Source organism: Ailuropoda melanoleuca, chromosome 7 (genome assembly GCF_002007445.2).
Source record: "Ailuropoda melanoleuca isolate Jingjing chromosome 7, ASM200744v2, whole genome shotgun sequence".
NCBI lineage: Eukaryota > Metazoa > Chordata > Mammalia > Carnivora > Ursidae > Ailuropoda > Ailuropoda melanoleuca.
In genome coordinates this window covers 131,134,480-131,157,038 of record NC_048224.1, presented here as the reverse complement: position 1 = coordinate 131,157,038, position 22,559 = coordinate 131,134,480, and the positions used below count along the sequence as shown (strand labels likewise).

Genomic DNA, 22,559 nt, shown 5'->3' with positions numbered 1-22,559 from the left:
TTAATGAACGAGAATCAAGGGGATAGGCTGAGCTTTTCTGGGTTACAGGAGAGATCAGATCAGTGTTTTGGGAGGTTGATTTCTGATATACAGGACAGGACGTATTAGAAAGCTTGATGTTTGTGGCAGTCCGGACCTGAAGTCCATGGCCTAGCAAGGACTCTCTAGTAATGGGGCTAAAGCCAAAGGGGCCGTGTACATCAGGACGAGAATCTTCTGCATATGTGAGGACCTGCACGTGAGGACCCAAAGAGCTCAGGGCAGTAGGATGTGAGAGTTGAGAGGAAAGGGTGAAGGGGACTGTCGGACTGATATCCACCTGTCCTTTTGAGTTTCACTTGGTGATGGTGTTGGTACGCCTGTATCTGAGGGCGAGGCAGCAGCGTAGATGCATGACTCAGGAACCAGACACCCACAGATGGTGATGGAGACTGTAGGAACAGATGCTCGTTTAAGGGGTTAAGTACAGAGGACAGACACAGGGGACAATAGGTAAAGGATGTGCTGTAAACTATCATTTAGAAGATGGGAGATTCAAAAGAGTTTAATGCAAACCCAAGAGAGTTACAAGAAGAAGAAATGACCCATAGTGTTGCAAGCACTTCGCAATTAAAGAAAACTGGATCTATCCATTGCGATTGGTCGAGAGAGAGCTGGAACGGCCTAAGGAAAGAGTATGACGATGGAAGTAAAAAGTTGTTATCACAGAATACAAAACTGGGTTTTAACCATTTAAAAGGGAGCAATGAACCAAAATATCTTTTCTCTGGGAGTTGCCATTAGCTGTTTCTAAGTAAAAGATTTATCAGTAAATGTATTGTAACTGTGCAGCCTTTTCCTGCTATTGAACTATTTAAATACTGACTACTTTTAATAAGGGTATAAAAGCTACTGGAAGCCTTGCTTTTTAAATTTAGTGCACTGCTTTATGAAGGACACTTCTGTAAATAGAAAAAAATATATTGGGTTATAAATACATCATAGTGATAAGGCTAAGATACACAGAAGCAATTTCCTATCAGAATAATCAGCTTACCTAGGATACTTAAATATCCCTGCTGGTCTTTATCAGGGGAATAATAGGTTTGCTGTACTCAGTTATATTGATTCAACATGAACGAATGTGTAAAATCATATTTCTGTGTAGAAAGGAACATTTTGATAATCAACTGCCTCAAATTAATTTTGAACTCTTCATATGTTTGTAATTTGCATTTATTTTACTACTTGGGTGCTTTACGTAATATTTGATATTATTAAATCAGTCAAGATTTCAGTGATTCAGGAGCTAGTGAGTTTTAATGTATATGTCCATTAACCAGGTTCCATGGGAGTTTGAATAGGTGGTTTTCTTGGGCGCTGTTTGATTCGGTGGCATTTTTGCAGTAGGCAAAATTAGGATCAAAGTGTATGACAATATCATTCCTCATGCATGGTTTTGGTGGGTCAAAAATAGCTAGCATAGAGGTTAAAAAAATAATTCTGATGTCTACTTCTGTAGATAAACAAACCCATAATCAAAAACTGTCTTTGCTTCAGATGGGATATTTATAATAAAAGGTGCATGGAATTCATATATGAAGGTATCACATTTATACATCGAAAATTTTTCAGACTGTAACTTATGGCCAGATCATAAGAGGAATGAATGGTCATTCATAAGTCTTCACTGGCTCATCTTTGAACAACCTTGTGCAACCACACTTTATTTCCTTCATGTTGTATAATCTTGAAGGATTTCTAAAAGATTCTGTATCCCATTTTTGGGTACATAGGAGACTGTCATTCAAGAAGCATCCCAAATTGAGGCCACCAGATGTTTCCCTCCATAGTAAATCAGAGAACGAGCATAATTTGAATATTCTGCATATATTTACATATCGATGTCAAGAGTCCCTAACTCCAATTATGTAAAATAAAATTAATTAGTGCAGCCTACTGCAAAGCCCATATTCAAATCCAATATTCAGGGCAAGATAGCCTGGAAATACCTAGCACATCTTAAAGCCAATTAGCTTGATTTCTTCTGGGACTAGGAGGGCTGGGCAGACACACCTACCTGGGTGCGTCCAGGAGAGCCTGGACAGAGAAGGAGGCGCTCAGACATAGAGAAGCAAAGTCAAAGCTCTTTGTCCTGAGCTGCTGTGGTTTGTTCTCTTTCCCAGGGAAAATTGCGACTGCATGTATTTCCAGATCCTGCAAACACATTCTTGTTCTTCTCATGCTCCTGCGAGAATTGAGTGGCCCTCACCGTCCTTTGGTTAGAGTTCCGCGTCTAGCCCCAAGGAGCAGCAGATAGGACAGCCAGTGCCCACGTGGCGGTAAAACCACTGGGTTTTCCTGACTGGGCATTTTCACGGCTGTGCGCCGCCTGGACCTCTTCCCTCCCGTTACTGGCCCTGAGAAATTCTGATCAGTCCTGAGCATCAATTTGGTCTGCTAGAGATGCTTGGACTTTGTGGTCAGATGGAGTTTCTTTTACATTTCAAGTTTGCGTGGGTAGCCTTGGTCAAGTGGTTAACAGCCCCGAGGCTGGAATTTCTTGTGCCGGCGTGAAAAGACGAGATGTTTTCCTTTCTATTGTCAGTTGTAAAGATTAAGTAAAATATCATTGCTGAGTGTCCAAAACATAGTATATATCCCCCCAAAATGCTAGCTTTGCTCCTTCCCTTTGAGACTCAGTCCCGGTGTTCATCAAATATGTCTCTCTATGGACTCAGGGTAACTAGGTGCCCCCTACCTTTGTGTCTCTTCTCTATTGTGTTGCACATGTTTGCTATTCGTGTCCTGAGGGCCCTCCTTCCGTGGCCGCTGGACTGTGGGAGGTGGTAGCCATGGCAGGACAGAGGTGACACTTACACTGAGATGTGGATGCCTCGGAATTGTGGAAATGTACATGGCAAGCGGGCATCGCATCTCCCTCTGGTTTGATTTGGATTTACTTCAAAGTAACTGGAAGAACTGGCGCAGTCCCAGCATTCTTAAAAGAAAAAAAAAACCCATTTAGAGGTGGTTCTGCCCCATTCTCTCTGGGTCGCATCCTCTATGTCAAGGACAAAATTGGGAAATCCGTTTGAAACTATCATTGGAAACAGACGTTTGGAGTGTCCCATTAAATTAACCCGGGGGAAAATCCTGGGAAAGATCTGAGTATTTCATCTGGATTGGTCACCTGTGCTCCGGCACAGATGGCCTTCAAGTGGAGACAGCTCTAGGCCTCAAAAAACGTCCTACTACTATGAATCTCCGAAAAGGCAATGCCATTCTACCCCGGTTAATAAAGACTAGTGCTCTCCGAGTGGGCATGCTAACTGTTTATGAAGTGCACGAGATAATCTACTGGGTTGAGGGAAAAAAACCCAAACAAACTCAAGCTTGGATTAATATTTTTATCTTATCCTTTTATTTCTTTTTGGACGCGTTTATTATATACTATATAGCAGAGCACGTGTCTAATTAACGAATGCATATGCATACATGGGGGAGTCCGGTTTCGAAGCGATCAGGGTAAAGATGGTTTAGGTGACTCACAGAACTGTCTTTCTTCTTCCAGACTGCACTTTCGTACTTGCTCACCAAAGCTAACTTCAGCATGCTCAAAAGGAAGCAGAGCTCCAGGGTGGAGGCCCAGCCGGTTACTGACTTTGGTCCCGATGAATCTCTGTCAGACAATGCGGACATACTCTGGATTAATAAGCCAGTAAGTTTCTTTTTTGAAGAACGGAGAAGTGCATGCTGATATAAAGGAAATTTGATTCATATAATTCAAAAATCACATACCTTTAGCTTTGAAATGACTGTTTGAGGTGCAGTCGAATATGGATGAGTCTCAGAGTCTGGAAGTGGAGAATAATTCAGATGAAATAAAGAGGTGCCGCTGGGAGTTATTCACATAGGAAGGTCTGCTGGGTGGTCTGCTCCCTCCTTTCGCCCTCCGTGCGTGCTGTCCTCTGCGCCACGCCATGCAGCCATAATGCCACTTCTCGGTCTGAGCCGAAGCTGGAGTGCAGACGAGCCATCTGTTCTATCATACTTGGAGTTCTCAGCATGCGTGAATGTGTGAGGTGATAATCGAATGTCTGGAGTTAAAGGTCGCCTTCTGAGTTGCAAGTGTTGAGTAAAAGTAGAGGTTAATGAGAGAGTGGGTAGTGTCTCTGAAGAATTTCGTCACCTTCTCTGCCTAACGAAGCTGACGAGAACTTGAGGGAACATCTAGTACAGTGTCCCTCGAGTAGACAGTGCAGCAGCCAGAAGGTGGAACGGCATGTTCACAGGGCTTGGAAGCTCGGCCAGACCACAGAGAGTAGGCTCCCCTTCAGTACCGAGCTCCCAGCAAGGCCAAAGGAGGGGAATGAACTGTTCCCCTCGCACTGCCTGTCTTTCCCTTGACTGGGATAAAGATCGTCTGCCCGGACTCCCTGCCCTTTCCTGTCTTCTCCGTCTCATCTGCTCTGCAGACTACACGTCCAGCCTGCTCCAATTTCTTCCTGCATTTCCATTTCTGTTCACTTTCTCCCACCAATTTACAGGCAGTGAAACATCTCTCTTACCTTCATTTCAAATTAGAATGTGCTCGTTGTACCATGAAGACTTTTTCTGTTCTGGCTCTAACTGCCGGGCAACTGTTCTTTCCTGGATCTGCCCACTGGCTACTTGAGCCTTCTCGGCGTCTTTCTGCTCCTCAGAGATGTCCAGCCAGTTCACGTTGCTTCTCTGCCCGGAGGCCTTCCCAACCTCTGATGAGTCAGGCCCTCCTGACCCATTAAAGGCTGGCTCAGATGTCAGCCCACCCCTGTCGGCCTCTGAAAGGGTTCCTCATTTGACCCTTTCCACCACACACAGAATGAAACTCTTCTCTTTGCACTTACCCTGTTTTACAGTTGTATGTGAGTAAAAATGTGTATTGCATGTAAGTATAAATGGATGTTACGCATATCAGACCGCTAAGTAAGGATGAGTCAGAAACGTGTTTAACGTTTTTGTGGCCCCAGAGCCCCACAGAATTTCTTACACATAGTAAGTCTGCCATTCTTGGTTAGAAAATTGAACAGGATGGAGAAGAAAGCATCCACTAACTTTTTCTTAGGGTCCGCCACATATCAGGCTTTCTGAGAACCTCTGAGGAAGGTACCATTATAGATGTAGCCTTGGAAGCACGAACTAAAATGATTAATGCTTAATTAGGATTCTTTCTTTAAATTCAAAATAGGTTTGTTGTGGAAGAAACCATCTTTTGAAGTTCTTTTGTGTAATTAGATCCTTTGTGTTGGAGATCCAGATGGGGCTAAATTCGCACACTGGTATTTATTGAAGGGCTTCCAAATTGCATGAAAAGTACATCAACCCTTAAAATGAATTGAGTCATCAGTGACTTATATGATACAGAATTAGTGGCATTATGTCTTCATGCAAATATTATAACTGTCAAATTAATATTATAATCCATTCACCAGCCTACAAGTGTCTGAGTCTCCTCACAGTTCTGAGTATCTTTTCGATTTTTCATCATGGGTGCTTGCTAGCTTGCAGAGCTGAGAAGACATCTACCATGAAACTGTGACATCTTTTTCCGGGGGGGGGGTGTGTGGAGTGTAATATTAAAGGATTAGCATGACTGCAGATATATCCAGCATCGTCAATAAATAACACGTTTAAATAATGTTTAAGAATGTGTACTAATTAATTAACTAGTAATATTCATTGTGTGGGCGTAGCATGCAGAGGCATTGAATATTTTTTAGCGTGTTAATTTTTATAATAAAATATATGTTAGTGAAGTGTTAGTTTTTATAATAAAATATATGTTAGTGATTGTATTTCCTATACACACACACACACGTACATGCACACACATCTGTGTATACATGTTAATCTTTTTTTTTTACATCTTTACGTTGAAGTTGAGGAAAATCTTTAAACAGCATGTGCACTCCTAGAATTGCACAGAAACTGACTTTTTGGAATTTTGGAAAAGCTACCAGGGCTAAATTTGTACAAAAGTTTCTTTAAATAGAGAGGAAAGTCCATTTATTATCTTTTGAACATGTAGGATGAGGTCATATTTTAAAATATATTTTTTTATACAAGAATGTTACATACAAGAAACAAATGGAAAGAAAACCCAACACATGGAAGTGCTGTGTACCAAGTCATTTTTAAAAACATTGGCAGTCCCGGAGGACAGGCCCCTGTGCTAGCGACCAGGGAAGTTACGGTAAGTAAAATATAAGTCTCCAATTCCAGGTGCTCATAGTATATAAAAAGTATAAAAGTGATAGGAAATCACGTTTCTACATGAGTAAGGTACTGACCCATGTTTTAATGGGATTGGAATCTCCTTATGTTGAGGCCCGATGCCTTGGAAAGGTCAGAGGCAGTGAGGTAGCCGGCCAGGTTCACAATGAGCCCTTGGCTCTGGTTAACTGCAGGAGCACAGACAAGTGTCTTAACCTTTCCGTCTTCATGTGTGCATGTGGAAATTAGGCTGCTTTCAGAATTAAATGTTGTAAAATATGTGAAAATATTTCGCACATTGTATGCACTTAACAGACATGAGTTTCCTACTCTCTCTTCTTCATGCCGGTGAAATATTGTAATCAAGAGATCCTATTTTCCAATAGTGTGGTTTATAATAACACAAGTTTAAGATCTCCATATTACCGCGTCCACTGATAACTTTGGACCATTTTTGCAGTGGGTTCACTCTTTGCTGCGTATCTGTGCCATCATCAGCGTCATTTCCGTCTGTATGAACACGCCCATGACGTTCGAACACTACCCCCCTCTTCAGTATGTGACTTTTACGCTGGATACTTTGCTGATGTTTCTCTACACGGCAGAGATGATAGCAAAAATGCACATCCGGGGTATTGTCAAGGTGAGTGTTCTAGAACCAAAATGCACTGAAAATCTAAGTCAGTTTAATAATATTTTCAGATTAATTTCAATCAAACAAAACATCTCCTTATCCACACTGAAGTTTTTTAAAACTAGGGCATAAGTCCAGAGATTGGTGAAAATATGATGCATAAGAATATTTAAAAGGTGAAATAAATTGTGTAAGACACAAAACCTTGGGATATCCAGGAAGAAGAGAGACAGTCCGACTGCCGGCTTGATGGCCGGAGTGGGGTTGATTATGCCCCCTAAGTGAGCCCATGGCCTGGCACAGTGACTAGCCCAAGTGTGGTGCCTGTGGATTTATGGGATGCCGAATAAATGTTACATGATGAAGCTACAACGTGACGACATTGGGGGTGTCATTAACCAGAAGTGTTCTGAAGATATAAAGGGGTGAAAAGAAAGGGCATGAGGCCAAAAGCAGGAGTCTAAGAAAAGGAAAGTGTGGCATGCTAGTGGCTCCATTGGGAGACAAGAAATAAATAAAAGAACAAGGAAAAGAAGGAAAAACCAAAAGAAGAAAAGAGAATATTCCTGCTATATATTACTAACCTTCACACAGAGGATAAAATTAGGTACTGATGACCTGTCTCTCTGAAGTGTTTGAAATTATGCTATTTAGGGAGCCCATGGTATAAGGAAATAGCAGAAGGGACCTAAGGGTCTCAAATGACAGATTTGACTCAAACCCTAGCTCTTTCCTTTACTGGCTGTATCAGGGTCTCCAGTTACATAATTTTGGTGGAAAAGGCCTTATTTTGTACTAGGATTTTAAGAATCTAATGAGATGATGCATAACATGAAATTACTTATGGGTCAGTGCATCTCTTTATACGTAATTCATTGTGTATTATCTTTAAAAGAGAGGGGTCACAGTCAACGCCTTACTTTTTTTCATTTTTAACCTTTTGAAACCTTTTTATTGTGGAAAATTTTAAGTTTACACAAAAGTAGAAATTATGGTTGTCAAGAATCCCTATAACTCAATATCAACAGTTATCAATATTTGGCCAGTTCTTTTCCTTTTAAAGCAAATCTGAGAAATCAGGTCATTTCAGAAGTAACTCCTTATGCATTACTGGCTGAGAAACTTTCTTTTTAATATAACCATAATGCCATTATTGCATCTATCAAAATCAACAACAATTTCTTAATGTATGCCAGTACCCAAGTCATAGACTTATTTCCCCAATTGTCTCAAACATTTCCTTTTATAATAAGTTAGCTTCTTTGAATCAGGACTCAAACAAGCTTCACAAAGTATATTTGTTCTATTTTTAAGTCTCATTTAAGTCTCTTTATGCCCCTTAATTCTCAACCCCGCCTATCCTGAAAAAAAAAATTGTGTTGTCAGTCCATTGGAAAAATGAGTCTTGTAGAACATTCTGCATTCTAAATATGGCGAATTGCTTCCTGGTGGTTCCCTTTTTAGTTTCTATATACTCCATATTCCCTAAACTATTTTGACTTTGACCAGCGATGTACACAGGTGCCTCTTTCCCCAAGTGGTCGCCACAAAATAGCTTGTAAAACGTTTGGATATTTGCCAATCTGATGAGTGAGAAATGGTAACTCAGTGTAGTTTTAATTTGAATTTCCCTTTTGAGAGTGAGGTTGAGCCTGATTGTATACAAGGCCATTTTCAAGTTATAATTTTTCATTCAAGTTTTGGGTACTGGGTTGGGATTATTAGGGCTTTGTGGTGTAAATTACATTTATTTTCTACCTGTTTATCATTATCTTCACTCATGGTTAGTCAGGCCATACACACCTCTTTCTATTCCAAATCCTAGGCTGTCTTTCCATTCTATCAAGTCCGCACTTGTGTCTTATGGGAGTGGTTTATACTTCTCCTTATATGCATTTTGCACGTTTTTTGTTATATTTATGCTTTGGCATGTTTTGTCATCTTTTCACTCTAACTATGGGATCTTATCTTCTATTAAGTAGTTTAACTTGCTGTTATTCTTTTAAATGAAGGTTGTTGATTTTTATATGTCAATATTATTTCCCGCTACTTTACTAAATTTACTAAATTCTTGTATTGTTTATAGTAGTTTTTCCATGAAATCTTTTGGTATTCCCATGTCATCACAGTATATAAAAATAAAGACAGATTTGTCTTTTTATTTCCAATTCGGATGTCTCTGGTTGCTTTCACTTAATTAATTGGGTCAGCTCAATTTTAAATAGTATCAGAGGCAGTGAACATCTTTGTTCAGCCCTGGGCTTATTTAGAACATCTCTCATGTTTCTTCATTAAATAATTTGAAGGATTAGTGTTTGAAGTATATATATTTTATCAGGATAAGAGAACAAACATTAATTCCAGCTTTTGACTGTTGTATCATGAATAGCTTTTAAATGTTATTGAACGATTATTTTTCTTTTAAGCTCTTGTAATGGGGTAGATTTCCTAATATTGAACCATCCTTACATTCCTGTAAAAAACTGAGTGGGTTCATGACACAGTTTTATTTTGGTTTAATGTGCTATTTGATGATATTTGCTATTAAATTCCTCATTTTAATTTTGTCTAATCTTTGTCAGGCTTTGATATTAGATTTTCCATGTGTGTATACTCCTATACTCTAAAATAGTCTGAATAATCTTTAAATTGTTTTAACTTTAAAAGTTTGGTACAAATCTCCTATGAAACCATCTGGTCCTACTGCTTTTTTTTGGTTGGACTCCTTTCTATTTATGTTTCTTCTATGGAAAGTGTTCTGTTCAGACCTGCTTGGTCTATGGGATCTGTTTGGTGAAGTATGCTTTCTTAGGAAATTATCCACTATTCAGTTTGTTAAATTTATTAACAGAAGATTGCATACAATAATTTTAATTTTTTCTGATTTATATGTCCTCTGAATTTTGAATTTTTTGTTAGATTTTGGTTGGGTTGGCTAGTATTGTTTATTTATTTTGTTTTTCATTTTGTTTTTTTCTTTTTTAAGATTGTATTCATTATTTGAGAGAGAGACAGAGAGAGAGAGCATGAGTGTGTAGGGGGATGATAGGACAGAAGGAGAGGGACAAGCTCCATCCTAGGACCCTGAGATCATGACCTGAGCTGAAGGTCAGGTCGAAGCTCAGACACTTCGCTGACTGAGCCACCCAGGTGCCCCTCATTTTGTTTTAGATTAGCCAATTGGTTTACTTATCTTGTTGATTTTTAAAAAGAACTAGTTTATTCATTCATTCTAACTCATTAATTTTTGCTTTTACCTTTTTTTTTCTTTATTTGGTTTACTTTTTTGGGTCTATTTCTAGATTTTTGGAGGTGTTTCACATTTTTATTTCTTGAGATTCTTAAATATGTTATGCCATTGCTTCTGGTATAAGTGTGGCTGTGAGAAGGTTTTTTCCTTCTTTGTGATTTGATCTTTCTCTTAAATACTGAGAGTCTTTCCCTTTATTTGAACTCAGTAGAGCTAGGAGAATGTGTCTTTTGTTGACTGTTAAGGGAATAGGTACATCACAGGATATTTATTTTATTCCATTCTGTCTTCAGGATTTCTTTTATATTCCAGCTACACCAGATCATGTTTTGGTTACTTATTTCCATCATTTTCTTTATGTGTTGTTGTTTTTTTTCATTTTTATCTTTTCTGTATTCTGTCTCCCTTTCTGTACTCCCCATGCTGTCTATTCAATCTTGTGTTCCTTTGAGTTTACTTCTCTTTCTGAATTGATTTTTTTCATTTCTTTCTAATTCTGATTATTTCCTGAATGCTTTTCTGTCTTTTTTCACAGTCTCCTATTATTTAGACCTCATTTCTGTGCTTCCTTGTTTCCAGTTTTGGGGTACTTTTATAGCACCTATTTTTTTTTAATTTCTTTTGATCACTTTGTTATATTCTACTACAGTTTTTATCTGCTTTGTATGTTTATTCTTTGTGTGTCTTCTATTTTTATATATTATTTCATTCATTTATATATGTATATGGACTTGATCATGTATTTATAATATAATCATAAATACAATCAGAATATATTTATAAGGACTTGGTCATAATCCTTTTGTTCTGTTATCTTTCCTGCTATTGCTCATTTGAAATTGGAGTTTCTCCTGCTTAATGGGTAGAGTAGCTTCCATATATTATCAGTTTGAGGGTTCCTTCCACTCTTTACCATGAAGTATAAAATACATAGCTTCTCTGTATAGCGACTATCCCAGGTCTGAGCTCTGCCTCTTCTGGACTGCTAGTCCTCTCATCTAATCCTTGCTGTCCTGTGTCCTTCATGTCCCTTCCCTAGCCATTTGGAAACTACTCCAGGAGTTTTTCTTTAGCTTGGGTCTCTGGTCTCCCAGAAAGGAGTTTTTATTAGGTCCACTTGGGAGAGTAGGGTGTTCTATTACCTCTGATCTTTCTTTAGCCTTTGATGGGCATTTTGTCTTTGTAACTTATTTTTGTTTTGTTCTTTTGTTTTGCATTCACCTGCCATTGGTAGACTGCTGTGTTGCATTTCTAAGAATTTTGCCATTTATTCTCAGGTTCACTTTATGAGGCTTCCACTAAATGTTTCACTAGTATTTGTTAGTAGTTTTGGTGCTATGAAATTCTTGAATCAGCCAGAACTTCCCTGCATGTGTCCCTCTACAGCCTCCCCAAGCTGGGTCTTGAGTAGGTGTTGATATTGTCAATAGTTTGGCCTTTATTTTGGAATACATTGTCAGTTAATTTTATTCTAGACTATGTTGATGGATATGTTTTTCTGTGTTATCTCACTTGGTTTATTTTCTTAGGAAATTTGGGAGATTAGAAAAAACTACCATGATGATCTTACCCAAATTGAAGTCAACTGCTTAACCTTTGTAGTCGTTTATTTAGCGTATACTTTGTGTTAGACACAACTGCCTACTGTATGGCAAAAGAAACAAATTCTGACTGTCTTTTTTTTTTTTAAGTAAGTGGTGGGAGGTGTCCTAGGTATAATGAGTGAATGAGGAACTAGAAGATCAAGCTTAAACCGAATACTCCAGGGAGCTCTGCACTCAGGGCAGCAATGACCTCAGCTCAGGTCACACCTGGGAAAGGTCTGGTCCACACACCACCACTGCTGACACTCTGACCATTGCCGCAGGTTCTCTTTTTGTCCTCCGAAGTCAATGTTCACGGTTCTGAGAGTGAATATCAGATGGGCCAGGTTACATTAGGATCTGGAGGAGAAGTCATGGGGGAAATGCAGTTTGATGCACCTGATAGTGAAGAGATAAAGGGCAGGAGTGAGGCTGGAAGCTTGTCTACAGATACATTCTATTAATTCTCCAGGGACACCTCTCAAAGAGTTTGTTTTTGCCTGGCTTCTCTCCTCCGATTTCATTGTCATAGTGGCCTTTAAAGAAGTAAACTCAGAAGAGCTCACAAGTACTTTGGAGTTTGTATTAGTTTCCTACTTCTTGCATAACTAACGACAACAAACTTGGTGGCTTAAAACAACAGAAATTTATTGTCTCACAGTTCTGGAGGCCACAAGTCCAAAACCAGAATGTCAGCAGGACCATGATCTTTCTGAAGATTCTAGGGGAAACCCCCCCCTTGCTCTTCCTCACTTTGGGTGGCCCTGGGTGGTTTTTGACATTCTTTAGCTTGTAGCTGCGTTGCTCCAGTCTCTGCTCCCGTCTTCATGTGGACTTCTTCCTTCCATGTGCCTCTGTGTGTCCTTTCCTCTTTTTTTTAAGACATTAGTCATTGGATTTAGGGCTCACCCTAATTCGGTATGACCTCATCTTAACTAATTACATCACTGAAAGAACTTACTTCCACATAAGGTCACATTCTGAGGTTTTGAGTGGGCATGGATTTTGGGGGCACACTGTTGAACTCCCTGCAGCATTAGTTTCAGCTAGCCACTGGGCCAGCCAGCTGCTATTGTCAGATCTTGTAAGAAGCTTTGAAAAAAGCTTTCTGAAGTTTGTGCGGTAACTCACAGAAAAATGGGGTAGAAATACAAAAGAGGAATTCAATTCAGTAAAGGAGTTGAACTTGAAAGGAATCATCAAAGCCACAGCAATCTTAATGCATTTACTAAGAAACCAGTTAGCTCAGAGAATCATCAAGAGCCTATTGTGGGTACAGTAAGCACGGACCAATAATACGTCTATAATATGTGATCCACAGCCCATTAGGAAAAGTTGTTGGCTTATGGGAGCAGTGAGCACCTGCCATGCCTCACCCAGTGGATGTCAGTGTGATCTGAAGATCATCTGGGTCTTTCACAGAGTTGCTAGGCCTAGATACTCAGAGCTTAGATTTAGGTATGTTGAGGTCCCCAAAATTGGTAGCTAAACCAGGAGGTCAACTTGGGGGAAAAGTGGTCTTGCAAGGGCGCTAGAGGTATCCTTTATGCCACTGTAACTTCACTCCCAGTACAGCCTATCCCTATTTTGAATTCTGTGATTCCCAAGAGGGCCTTGGATGACCCTGGCGGCTTGTGCATGTTGGTCATTCAGGCAATGGCAATCTGAATTTTCTTTGGGATTAAAATCACCATGTGCTGATTTCTTTGAGATTCCAACTTGGAGGAACAAAAGCATGACGTTTCCTAGAATAAAAGTTTTGTTTCTGAAGTTATTTAATAAATTAAGACTTGGCTTCCACATCATGAAGATGACAGTTATCATCGCAATGTCACAGTCTAATGATAAAAAGAGCAGAGGTGGACTTAATATATTCATGCCAAGTGAACCGAGCACCGAGAACAGAGGTTTTAATAGTTCAAATATTAAAAGTCAAAGCAGTCATTCGATAAGAAAATATTTGATTTATGACCAGGTTGTTTTTGAAACCCTTTCAGTGAGTCATGCCCAGTATTTTCTGACTTCCATCAATATTTGGATGATGAGCCGTTGACTAAAACTAAAAGCGTTGCTTTAATTTTCAATCTGTAAGAACTGAAAATGGAAAATGAACATCAAATACAGTCTTTCTGTTTTTCATTTAGGAATAGTGGATTAAACACAAATATAATGCAGATTTTAGTAATACTGCCTCGCTAAGATTATCTGGAAGTAACCATTACAGCCCCATATCTCATTAAAACTGGTATTCAGTGTTTAAATGCTAGCTGAGATTTGCGTTAAATATGGTTAAATAGGGAGTCTGATTATCTTGAACCAAGCCTTACATTTAACTTCTCACTGAATTTTCACCCTCGAGGTCCCCACTGTCCAAAGTCATGACTTTATTCTCATTTTTGTAACATACATTTCTGCAAACATGCATGTTATAACAGATGCAGACGAAAGAGTATGTTGGATTTGAGGTTACGTTCTTGTATTTAAAATTTAACTTACTTTCCTTTGGATATGTACTTAAAAGTGGGATTTTAAATTATAAGGTAGTTCTGTTTTTAATTTTTTCAGGAACCTCCATAATGTTTTTTATAATTGCTGCGCCAATTTATATTCTCTGCAACAGTGCACAAAGATTCCCTTTTCTCCACATCCTCAACGACACTTGTTGTCTTTTGGTTAAATCCTAACATGTGTGAAGTGATATCTTATTGTGGTTTTGATTTTCATTTTCCTGATTGTTAGTGAAGTCGAGGACCTTTTCATATACCTGTTGGCCATCTGTATATCTTTTTTAGCGAAATGTCTATTCAGGTTTAAAAAAATCAGGTTATTTGCTTGTTTGTTTTTGCTATTGAGTTGTAAACATATGTCAACAACTGAGGTGTATGCCTTAAATATATACAATTTACAATTTTGGATTATATACTAAAGCTGGAAACAAATCTTAAACTTTTCATAAAGACTTAAGTTTTAGGAGCACCTGGGTGGCTCAGTTGGTTAAGCAACTACCTTTGGCTCAGGTTATGATCCCAGGGTCTTGGGATCGAGTCCCACATTGGGCTCCTTGCTTGGCAGGGAACCTGCTTTTCCCTCTCTCTCTACCTGCTACTCTGCCTGCTTGTGCTTTCTCTTTCCATCAAATAAATAAATAAAAAGACTTAGTTTTAGCGAAATATTATCTGTTACAATTCATTTTTGTTGATAATTTAAATTTTATTGACTCCATATTTTTGTAGTTATGAATTTGCTTTGGTTTACAGTTGCATGAGAAAAACGTGGGTATTTAAGTTACTCTGTAATAAAATACATCGGCCTATGTAGGGGCTGTATGATCATTTTTTTAGAGGACCTCGAGTTACTCAAATTTGAATTACTATGCTGTCATCAGTTAACCCTACTATATATTTTTAAGCTTTTAGTAAGCACCTGTCTTCCAAAAAGCTTATTTTTTCATAATATATTTCCATACTTTTTCTACCTTAATTCGTTTTCCAATGGCACTACAATTACCTCTCACTCAATTTTTTAGTGTCTTTATGCAGAAAATTTGCAAATATGTGCTGTGTTTGTTGACATATAGGACTTATGCCTGTGTTTTCCCACACATATGTAGGGTCATTATGACTATATAGGTGCATATGACGTTCTCTTTTAAGCATCAGGTTACACTTTTCTTAATAAGCTTTCACATTGTAACAGAGCTGTACACATATTTTGGTTGGAAATCCTATTATATGTACTGATTTCCAACCAACATATTTCTGAGGAGCAGTCAGACTTCGTTATTAAGTGAGTAACACCAGTATGTCATATGACTTCTGTTGGAAGACTGTGTGTGTCAGTGTACACGGATGTCAGAGATTTGGGCAGTGCTGGTCTTTTATTTTTGAAAGAGTGTTTTCCATGCATAAAACCGTGTTGATCCATATGAAATGTTTATAGAAGCAAATCAGTGTATTGTCGCTCATCAGCATATGCAAAGCTCTAAAATTATACCTGGTCTGGTTTAGCAAAGTTATGGTACATCTGAAATCATACCTAATGCTTAAGGTAAGGTGATCTAATAATACCTAGTTTATGGAAGTATCTACAACAAACCAAACCGAGAAACTTCGTTTTTCAAGACAAAAGTACTGCAGCTGTGGCTTTCTAGTATTGCCCACTGCTTTTATTGACCTAGTGTTTTGCCTAATATATTAAACTATTAATTAAATTAATAAATTAAATATAAATTTAAGATGCTTAAATTTTAAGATACTTAAGATATAAGTATAATATAAATATAAGAGAGAGTTATGTTCTCAAACCCAAATACAGTTTCCAAGTTTGCCTTTAAGCATTCAGCAAACGTTGATTGGAACCCTTATTATCCTGAGCTCACTGCCCTAGGAGAAGAGGCAAGGAGCAGAGCCCCTGTCCTCAGAGAACGTCTGGGCCACTTTGTGGGTTAGACTTGTAAGGCACGTACAAGCATGCCTCCTTTTCTGCATCTGACCTGTTCCTGCAAATATATTTCAGCATATTTTCAGAAAACTGGAGCCTATATTCCACCAATTTAAATGGGAAAACCAATGAAACATTACAGAAACCCCAACCACCTTCTCCAAATATCACTACATCACTCTCTAACACTAGATAACAATCCACCTGTACATTTCCTTATAATAAACATTTAAAACACCTATCACTGAATTATTTGTACTTACTGAATTCAGGAGTGGGTGTTTTGTATGCACCAAAAAAAGTGGGAGCATGTGCTCTTATGTAAATAAACAAAGAAAGGACTGTCTGCCATATTTGATTGAATCTACGAGGTCTTCAGTTGTAAGAGGAGGCATCACTTTACAGACCTTAGGAAAGAAAAAGTGCTACTAATTACCCTTGGATTGTAAGATGTAAGATTGTAATTGATGCCTTGATTACAAGATACAACCTAAATTTAGAAATGTTAAACTATGTTGGGGTGGGGTGGGGAGATAAGAAGTCTTAAAATTGTTGAAATAAGATCAAATGACCCTAGTTGGTAGACCCCAGTCTTAGGTCCTGTGAAAAGTTAACCTTCTCAGGGAAGATAGGGAAAAGGAAGATTGTGATGCATTTGACATTTACCTGTTGTTAAGTAGATGATTGATGCCAGCACAAGATTAAGCTCAAAACAACAACAGATACATGCATTGCATGCTGTACCTTCTTGCAGGATAGATATGTTGCTTCAATGTTTCCACTAACACACAGGCAGATTCATTGTAGTGGTTCTTCTAGTTACATAGTGATTTGGGGGCAAATATTTTTGCAAATAAAAGTGGCGGATATTTGTATATGAGAATTCAGATTGTGAGAGATATACATTCGTTGTTTTGTGAAAATGCTGTAAAAGATACGGGGGAGAAAGGGCGCAAAAAATAGTGAAAAAGGCTTCGTGGGGATATCAGAGACGTCTTGAAGAAAAAGGGACAGGAAGCCAGTGTCCCAAAGGATGAGTAAATGTGGTCTATGGCAGGAGTGTTGGGGGTTGGAAGTGAAGGGTTTCACAGAGGGAGGAAAGGAATACTCAGAGTCTCAAAGGCCTGGAACAGCTGGTGCTTTGAAGAGCTCTAGGTAGTGAGAAGTAGGAGGTGGGGTGTGCCCAGGAAGCCCTTGTGAAGGTGGCCAGCAGCACGGTGGAGGGCCTTGCATGCCCTGCGAGGAGCTCAGACTTCATTCCGTGCTCAGTAAAGGTGCCCAGGGGGTTCAGATCTGAGAGCGACATGATATGCTTTGTGTTTGAGAAGTTCACTCTGGAGGTGATGTGCTTGGTGCACTACAAGAGAAACTGAGGCAGGACGTCCTTCTGGCAAGAATGGTCTTCAAAAATTTTTGTTAGAGACATGTATTGTCTTAAGGATTTCCCATCTTTTATAATGTTCCCCAATTCTTGAAGGTATCTGCCAATTCATTCCCATTCCCCAATAATTCGTTTCTAATTGCCTCCCCATTAATTCCTATTCCGAGAAGCATTCTAGCTCACCAGATCCCTGGAGGCAAAAGTAAACCATTTGTGTGATAGGTGTTTGTGTTGTTGTAAAGCATCCCATGTATTGCAGACTGCGAAACCTGCAGACAGTTCTCAGTCGTCTGTTTGTCATCTGGCAGTAAACCTGGGTAAAGGTAACATGCATGCTCTGAGCCATGTTGAAGTGATAAATAATAATGCTAAGACGCAGTGACAGATGGGCCCTGGGAACAATAAATCATGTGCTCGGGAAACTATACCAGTGCATACCATTTTGGAACAGCAAACTATGTCCCTATAAATGTCTTCAGATAAATGTGTTTGGTTTCTCTGCTTATTAAATACTTGCATGGCAATTTAAGTGACTCTTTTATACTGCATAATTGATTGGCCGCCCCTGAGTGTTTACCTTTGTAAAAATTGACAGACAGCTCTTGAATAACTCCCCAGCCACCAGCATGCTGATTTTTGCTTATAGCTCCCGCATTCTCTGCTCGCCATTTTTGTTGATGGAACAAGCAAATTAAAACCTTTCTGTCACATTTGAGGTGTTAAAATTTCTTGAGTACCATGTGTATTAGGCTCTGCTTACATATTTTGGAAGTAGGGAAAAGGATCAGCTCATTATTTGCAAATATTATATAACTCGGGTATAAACACAGTAGGATTTTTAAAGGATCCGGACACACTTCACCAATTATGATTAAAAGGCTTTGACACACTATCAAAAAGAGAATTTGGCAAATGTGTCAGACACAAAATGTATTAGGAGATTATATTTCAAAGTGCTAGGTTCAAAGTCTGTATTTTATTGATTTAAAGTTATTTTAGACTTACGAAGCTTTCGTGATTATCAGTAATGATTAACATGATACACATTTCAATTCAGTCATGTTTACAATTACATTATAGTGTACAAATTATATACACCTTGACCCGATTCCTGTTTGCATGGCATGTAGGCTTTGTTTAGTCGAACTGTACGAATCCAGGAAATATCCCAAAGTTATCTCATTAATTTCACCTGTGGTCTTTGATGATCAACCAGGAAAAAAGTCTTAACTTGAAGATATTACCATAAAAGGTAATAATACATCTTTTTCTCTTTGCCAGAAGTCAAAGAATCATTTCTTTTAAGGAACAATACTAATTTCACTGAATGAATGTGTGAACGGGTGCATTAATGAGGCATACGAATGGACTTCTTGCTATGTGCATGTAATCTGCAGAAACTCTCTGAGATATTGTACAGATGCTTATCTAATTCATTCATTTAATATCTGCTGTGTGTCACACTCTGTGCTAGGTGCTTGAAATTGTCTAGTCTCAAGGTGTTACTAATCTTCAGAAAAGACTCAAATATTTACAGTGGGGATAAACTCTTTTTTAATGCAACACCAGAGGGTATGTTTGGAGAAGATCTGAGTGGGAAACCCAAACTTCACAACAGGAACTGATAAACAGGAAGGAGTAAACTATAATTCATTCAACAGCCAGGTGGAAATTTTAAAGGACAGTTAAGTTATACAAAATGAACATTTTTTTAATACCCATGAGCTGAGTTTGCTGCTTGTCGCATTATGTGTGAGCTAAAGCATTCATCAGGGTAGGCTATGGTCAGATCGGAGTCTGGAGAGAAAAGTTGGCACAGACTTGGGAGAATTTTTCAGGAAGACGGAACAGCATGAAGAATAATGAACACGGAACCTGGGTGGCTCAGTCGGTTAAGCGTCCAATTCTTGCTTTGGGCTCAGATTGTGATCTCAGAGCCCTGAGATCAAGCCCCACGTTGGACTCGTGGCTCAGCCTGGAGTCTACTTGTCCCTCTCCCTCTGTTCCTCCCCCTGCTTTTCCCTCTCTCTCTCTCAAAGTCTTTTTTAAAATAGAATAACTAACACTAAAAAGCAAAACTTAAAAAATAAAGGGGGGGACATCTGAGTGTTACTGGTCTTTGTGTCCCAGCTCACTGTACCACTGCTTATAAAAGGTTTTTATAAATATTAAATGCCTCTTGGGAACATGAGCCAAATAGTAATACATAAAAAGTATGCCCAGTGGCTTATTTCACATGTATTACCAGGAAAGTCAAAAGAAGCCAGTTCTAATTGACCATTATCTACCATCTAGTGTATGGTGGTCTTATTGGCAACAGGTAAATGCCACTATGAATTGCCGGAAAGTCTAAAGCAGAGCACATTCCAAACAATGCCACCAAAATGACTTCCTAATTCAGAAATAGTTTGCTATGCTAAGTGGTGGAAGTTTTGCTAAGCCAGTTTTCATAATGTGAGCGCATTTGAGTTAGACTATGTTTGCATACCTTTGTTTTATATGTGATCCCCACCAAGGCTTCTTTTAAAGTGATTTTAAATAACCCATCCTTTTATATAGTTCAGAAGATACTTTAGGTCATCATGGCAACATCAATTTCCTTAGCAAACATATTTATAAAGTAAATAAGAAACAAAAAGTCACCCAACTCTATTTAGATAGCTTTATATTCTAAATTTGTGGGGCCCCAGTTTTTCAAAATTGACTTTATTTGTGCCAACTTAAAAGCAAAAAAAAAAAAACTTCAAAAGTTTTGATAAAGCTAAAATGTTCATCTTTTTAAAAATTTAATTTTGAACATCTATTTAAAAAAATATAGCACATGAACATTAGTCAAAGACTGTATGGGTCTAATGTGAATAGCATGTTTCTCTTCCCTTCTTGAACCCTGGCCACTCAGTTTCCCTTCCCAAGAACTATCACTGTTTATTCTCACTTTTACATTTTTCGTAATTCTAAATATAATGAGATCTCATCCTGTATCTTATTGAATATAATTTGTTACTAAAGCAAGTTATGAGAAACAGTGGAGGTTATTGTAGTGACACTATGTATAATAGTTTTTAATGACAAAAAAGAAATAAAATAACTGTTTGGGAAAAATACCATATAAACTCATCCTATTAGCGGCCTGTGTACCCAGTTGATCCCAGTGATTCTTTTTCTGCTGAACATTTACTTTTAATAGTTCCTATTTTAAAATAGTTTTTTCTTTCTTTCTTTTATTTGGTCTGTTTTTATTTTTTTATTTCTTTTTTTTAAGTTTTTATTTAAATTCCAGTTAGTTAACATACAGTGTAGAATTAGTTTCAGGTGTACAATTTAGTGATTCAACACTTCCATACAATACCTGGTGCTCATCACAAGTGTCCTCCTGAATCCCCATCACCTGTTTCACCCATCTCCCCCTCACCTCTCCTCTCATAACTATCAGCAAGTTCTCCATAGTTATGAGTCTGTTTCTTGGTTTGCCTTTCCCCCCCCATTATTGTTTGTTTTGTTTCTTAAATTCCACATATGAGTGAAATCATGTGGTATTTGTCTTTCTCTCACTGACTTATTTCACTTAGTATAATGCTCGCTCCATCCACATCATTGCAAATGGCAAGATTTCATTCTTTCTTATGGCTGAGTAATATTCCATTTTATATATACACCACCTCTTCTTTATCTGTTTATCAGTCAGTGGACACTTGGGCTCTCTCCATAATTTGGCTATTGTAGATACTGCTGCTATAAACATCAGGGTGCATGTATCCCTTTGAATTAGTATTTTTGTATACTTTGGGTAAATACTTAGTAGTGCAGTTGCTGGATCATCAGGTGGTGAGAATGTAGAGAAAGGGAAACACTCTTAACGCTGTTTGTGGGAATGCAAGCCAAGGCAGCCACTCAGGAAGACAATATGGAGGTTCCTCAAAAAGTTAAAAATAGAACTACTCTAAAATAGCTCTCTGCTGAGTCCCATAAAACTTCAGTTTTTGTTTTGGGAATTCTTTGCATTTTTTAAAAACAATCACAACTATGCCTAGTTCTTAAAATAAAGGTCAAGTGATATTTTTCTCTCTCTTTCTGCTTGATATTCCAGTAAAAAGTACATGTATTTAGTAAAAGTCAATATGAAAATACACTTTCATTTTTCTTTGTAATACTAATCAACATGTATTGAATATTTAACATTTTTTAAACTGAGAATGCAAGTCATTTAAGGGTAGGAGTTTTTGTTTTTCTTTTCACTCCCGTGTCATTACTGCCTTAAACACTGTCTAGATCATAAAGGTATTGTATACATTGAGTGAATGAATGATCAATAAAATTTGAATTTAATGAACAATAAATATTTACTTGAATTTATTAAACAATAAAGAAACTTAAGGGAATCTTTAAAGTGTAACTTTAGGGACACCTGGGTGGCTTGGTTGGTTGGGTGTCTGCCTTTGGCTCTGGTCATGATCCCAGAATCCTAGAATCAAGTCCCATATCAGGATCCTTGCTCAGCGAGGAGCCTACTTCTCCCTCTGCCTGCTGCTCTCCCTGCTTGTGCTCTCTTTCTCTGTCTCTCTCTTTCTGCCAAATAAATAAATAAAAATCTTTAAAGTGTAACTTTAAATAATTTGTATTCCATTATCTTTTTGGATATCTATTAAAATTAGGCTCAGGGAAAATTCAATTCTATATTGCTCTATTGTCTATATTTAGATTATAATTTATATTTTCAGCTAACTGCAATATACAAGGCAAATATGATGCTTGTAGTAAAAGATATTTTGTGATTTTTGTGAGGTTTTGAGGACAACGATCATATCCTTAAATTATCTGTTCTGTATGTGATACGTGTGTGTGTGTGTGTGTGTGTGTGTGTGCGTGCATTCTCAGAACCAGTGGCATCCCAAGGTGCAATTTTTCTCTTCATCAGGTTTCAATCATCATATGATGATCATAACACTTAGCAGGTTCATTGTCCTCCTCGTTACCCAGACCCCAAGCCTCAGGCTTGCTTTCATACCTCTTTGACCTTTTCAAATATACGAATTACCA

General features: G+C 38.2%; 1 protein-coding gene and 1 long non-coding RNA gene across 6 annotated transcripts in view; one reads left to right on the top strand and one right to left on the bottom strand.

The window, feature by feature from the left end:
* Positions 1 to 2,877: 2,877 nt before the first annotated feature.
* LOC117803124 lies at positions 2,878 to 4,808 on the bottom strand. The gene is made up of 4 exons (XR_004626802.1): positions 4,551 to 4,808; positions 3,781 to 4,099; positions 3,532 to 3,661; positions 2,878 to 2,980 (listed from the first exon to the last, which is right to left on the bottom strand). It is a non-coding gene; the product is annotated as an uncharacterized LOC117803124 (long non-coding RNA).
* The window catches only part of NALCN (sodium leak channel, non-selective), a 288,838-nt gene continuing 269,850 nt past the window's right edge, over positions 3,572 to 22,559 (top strand). For all 5 annotated transcript variants that reach the window (XM_034665437.1, XM_019794775.2, XM_019794774.2 and 2 more), the window contains exons 1-2: positions 3,572 to 3,700; positions 6,695 to 6,877. In XM_034665437.1, coding sequence (XP_034521328.1) covers positions 3,593 to 3,700; positions 6,695 to 6,877 — 291 coding nt within the window. In that variant the 5' untranslated portion in view covers positions 3,572 to 3,592. The remainder of the gene's footprint in view (positions 3,701 to 6,694; positions 6,878 to 22,559) is intronic.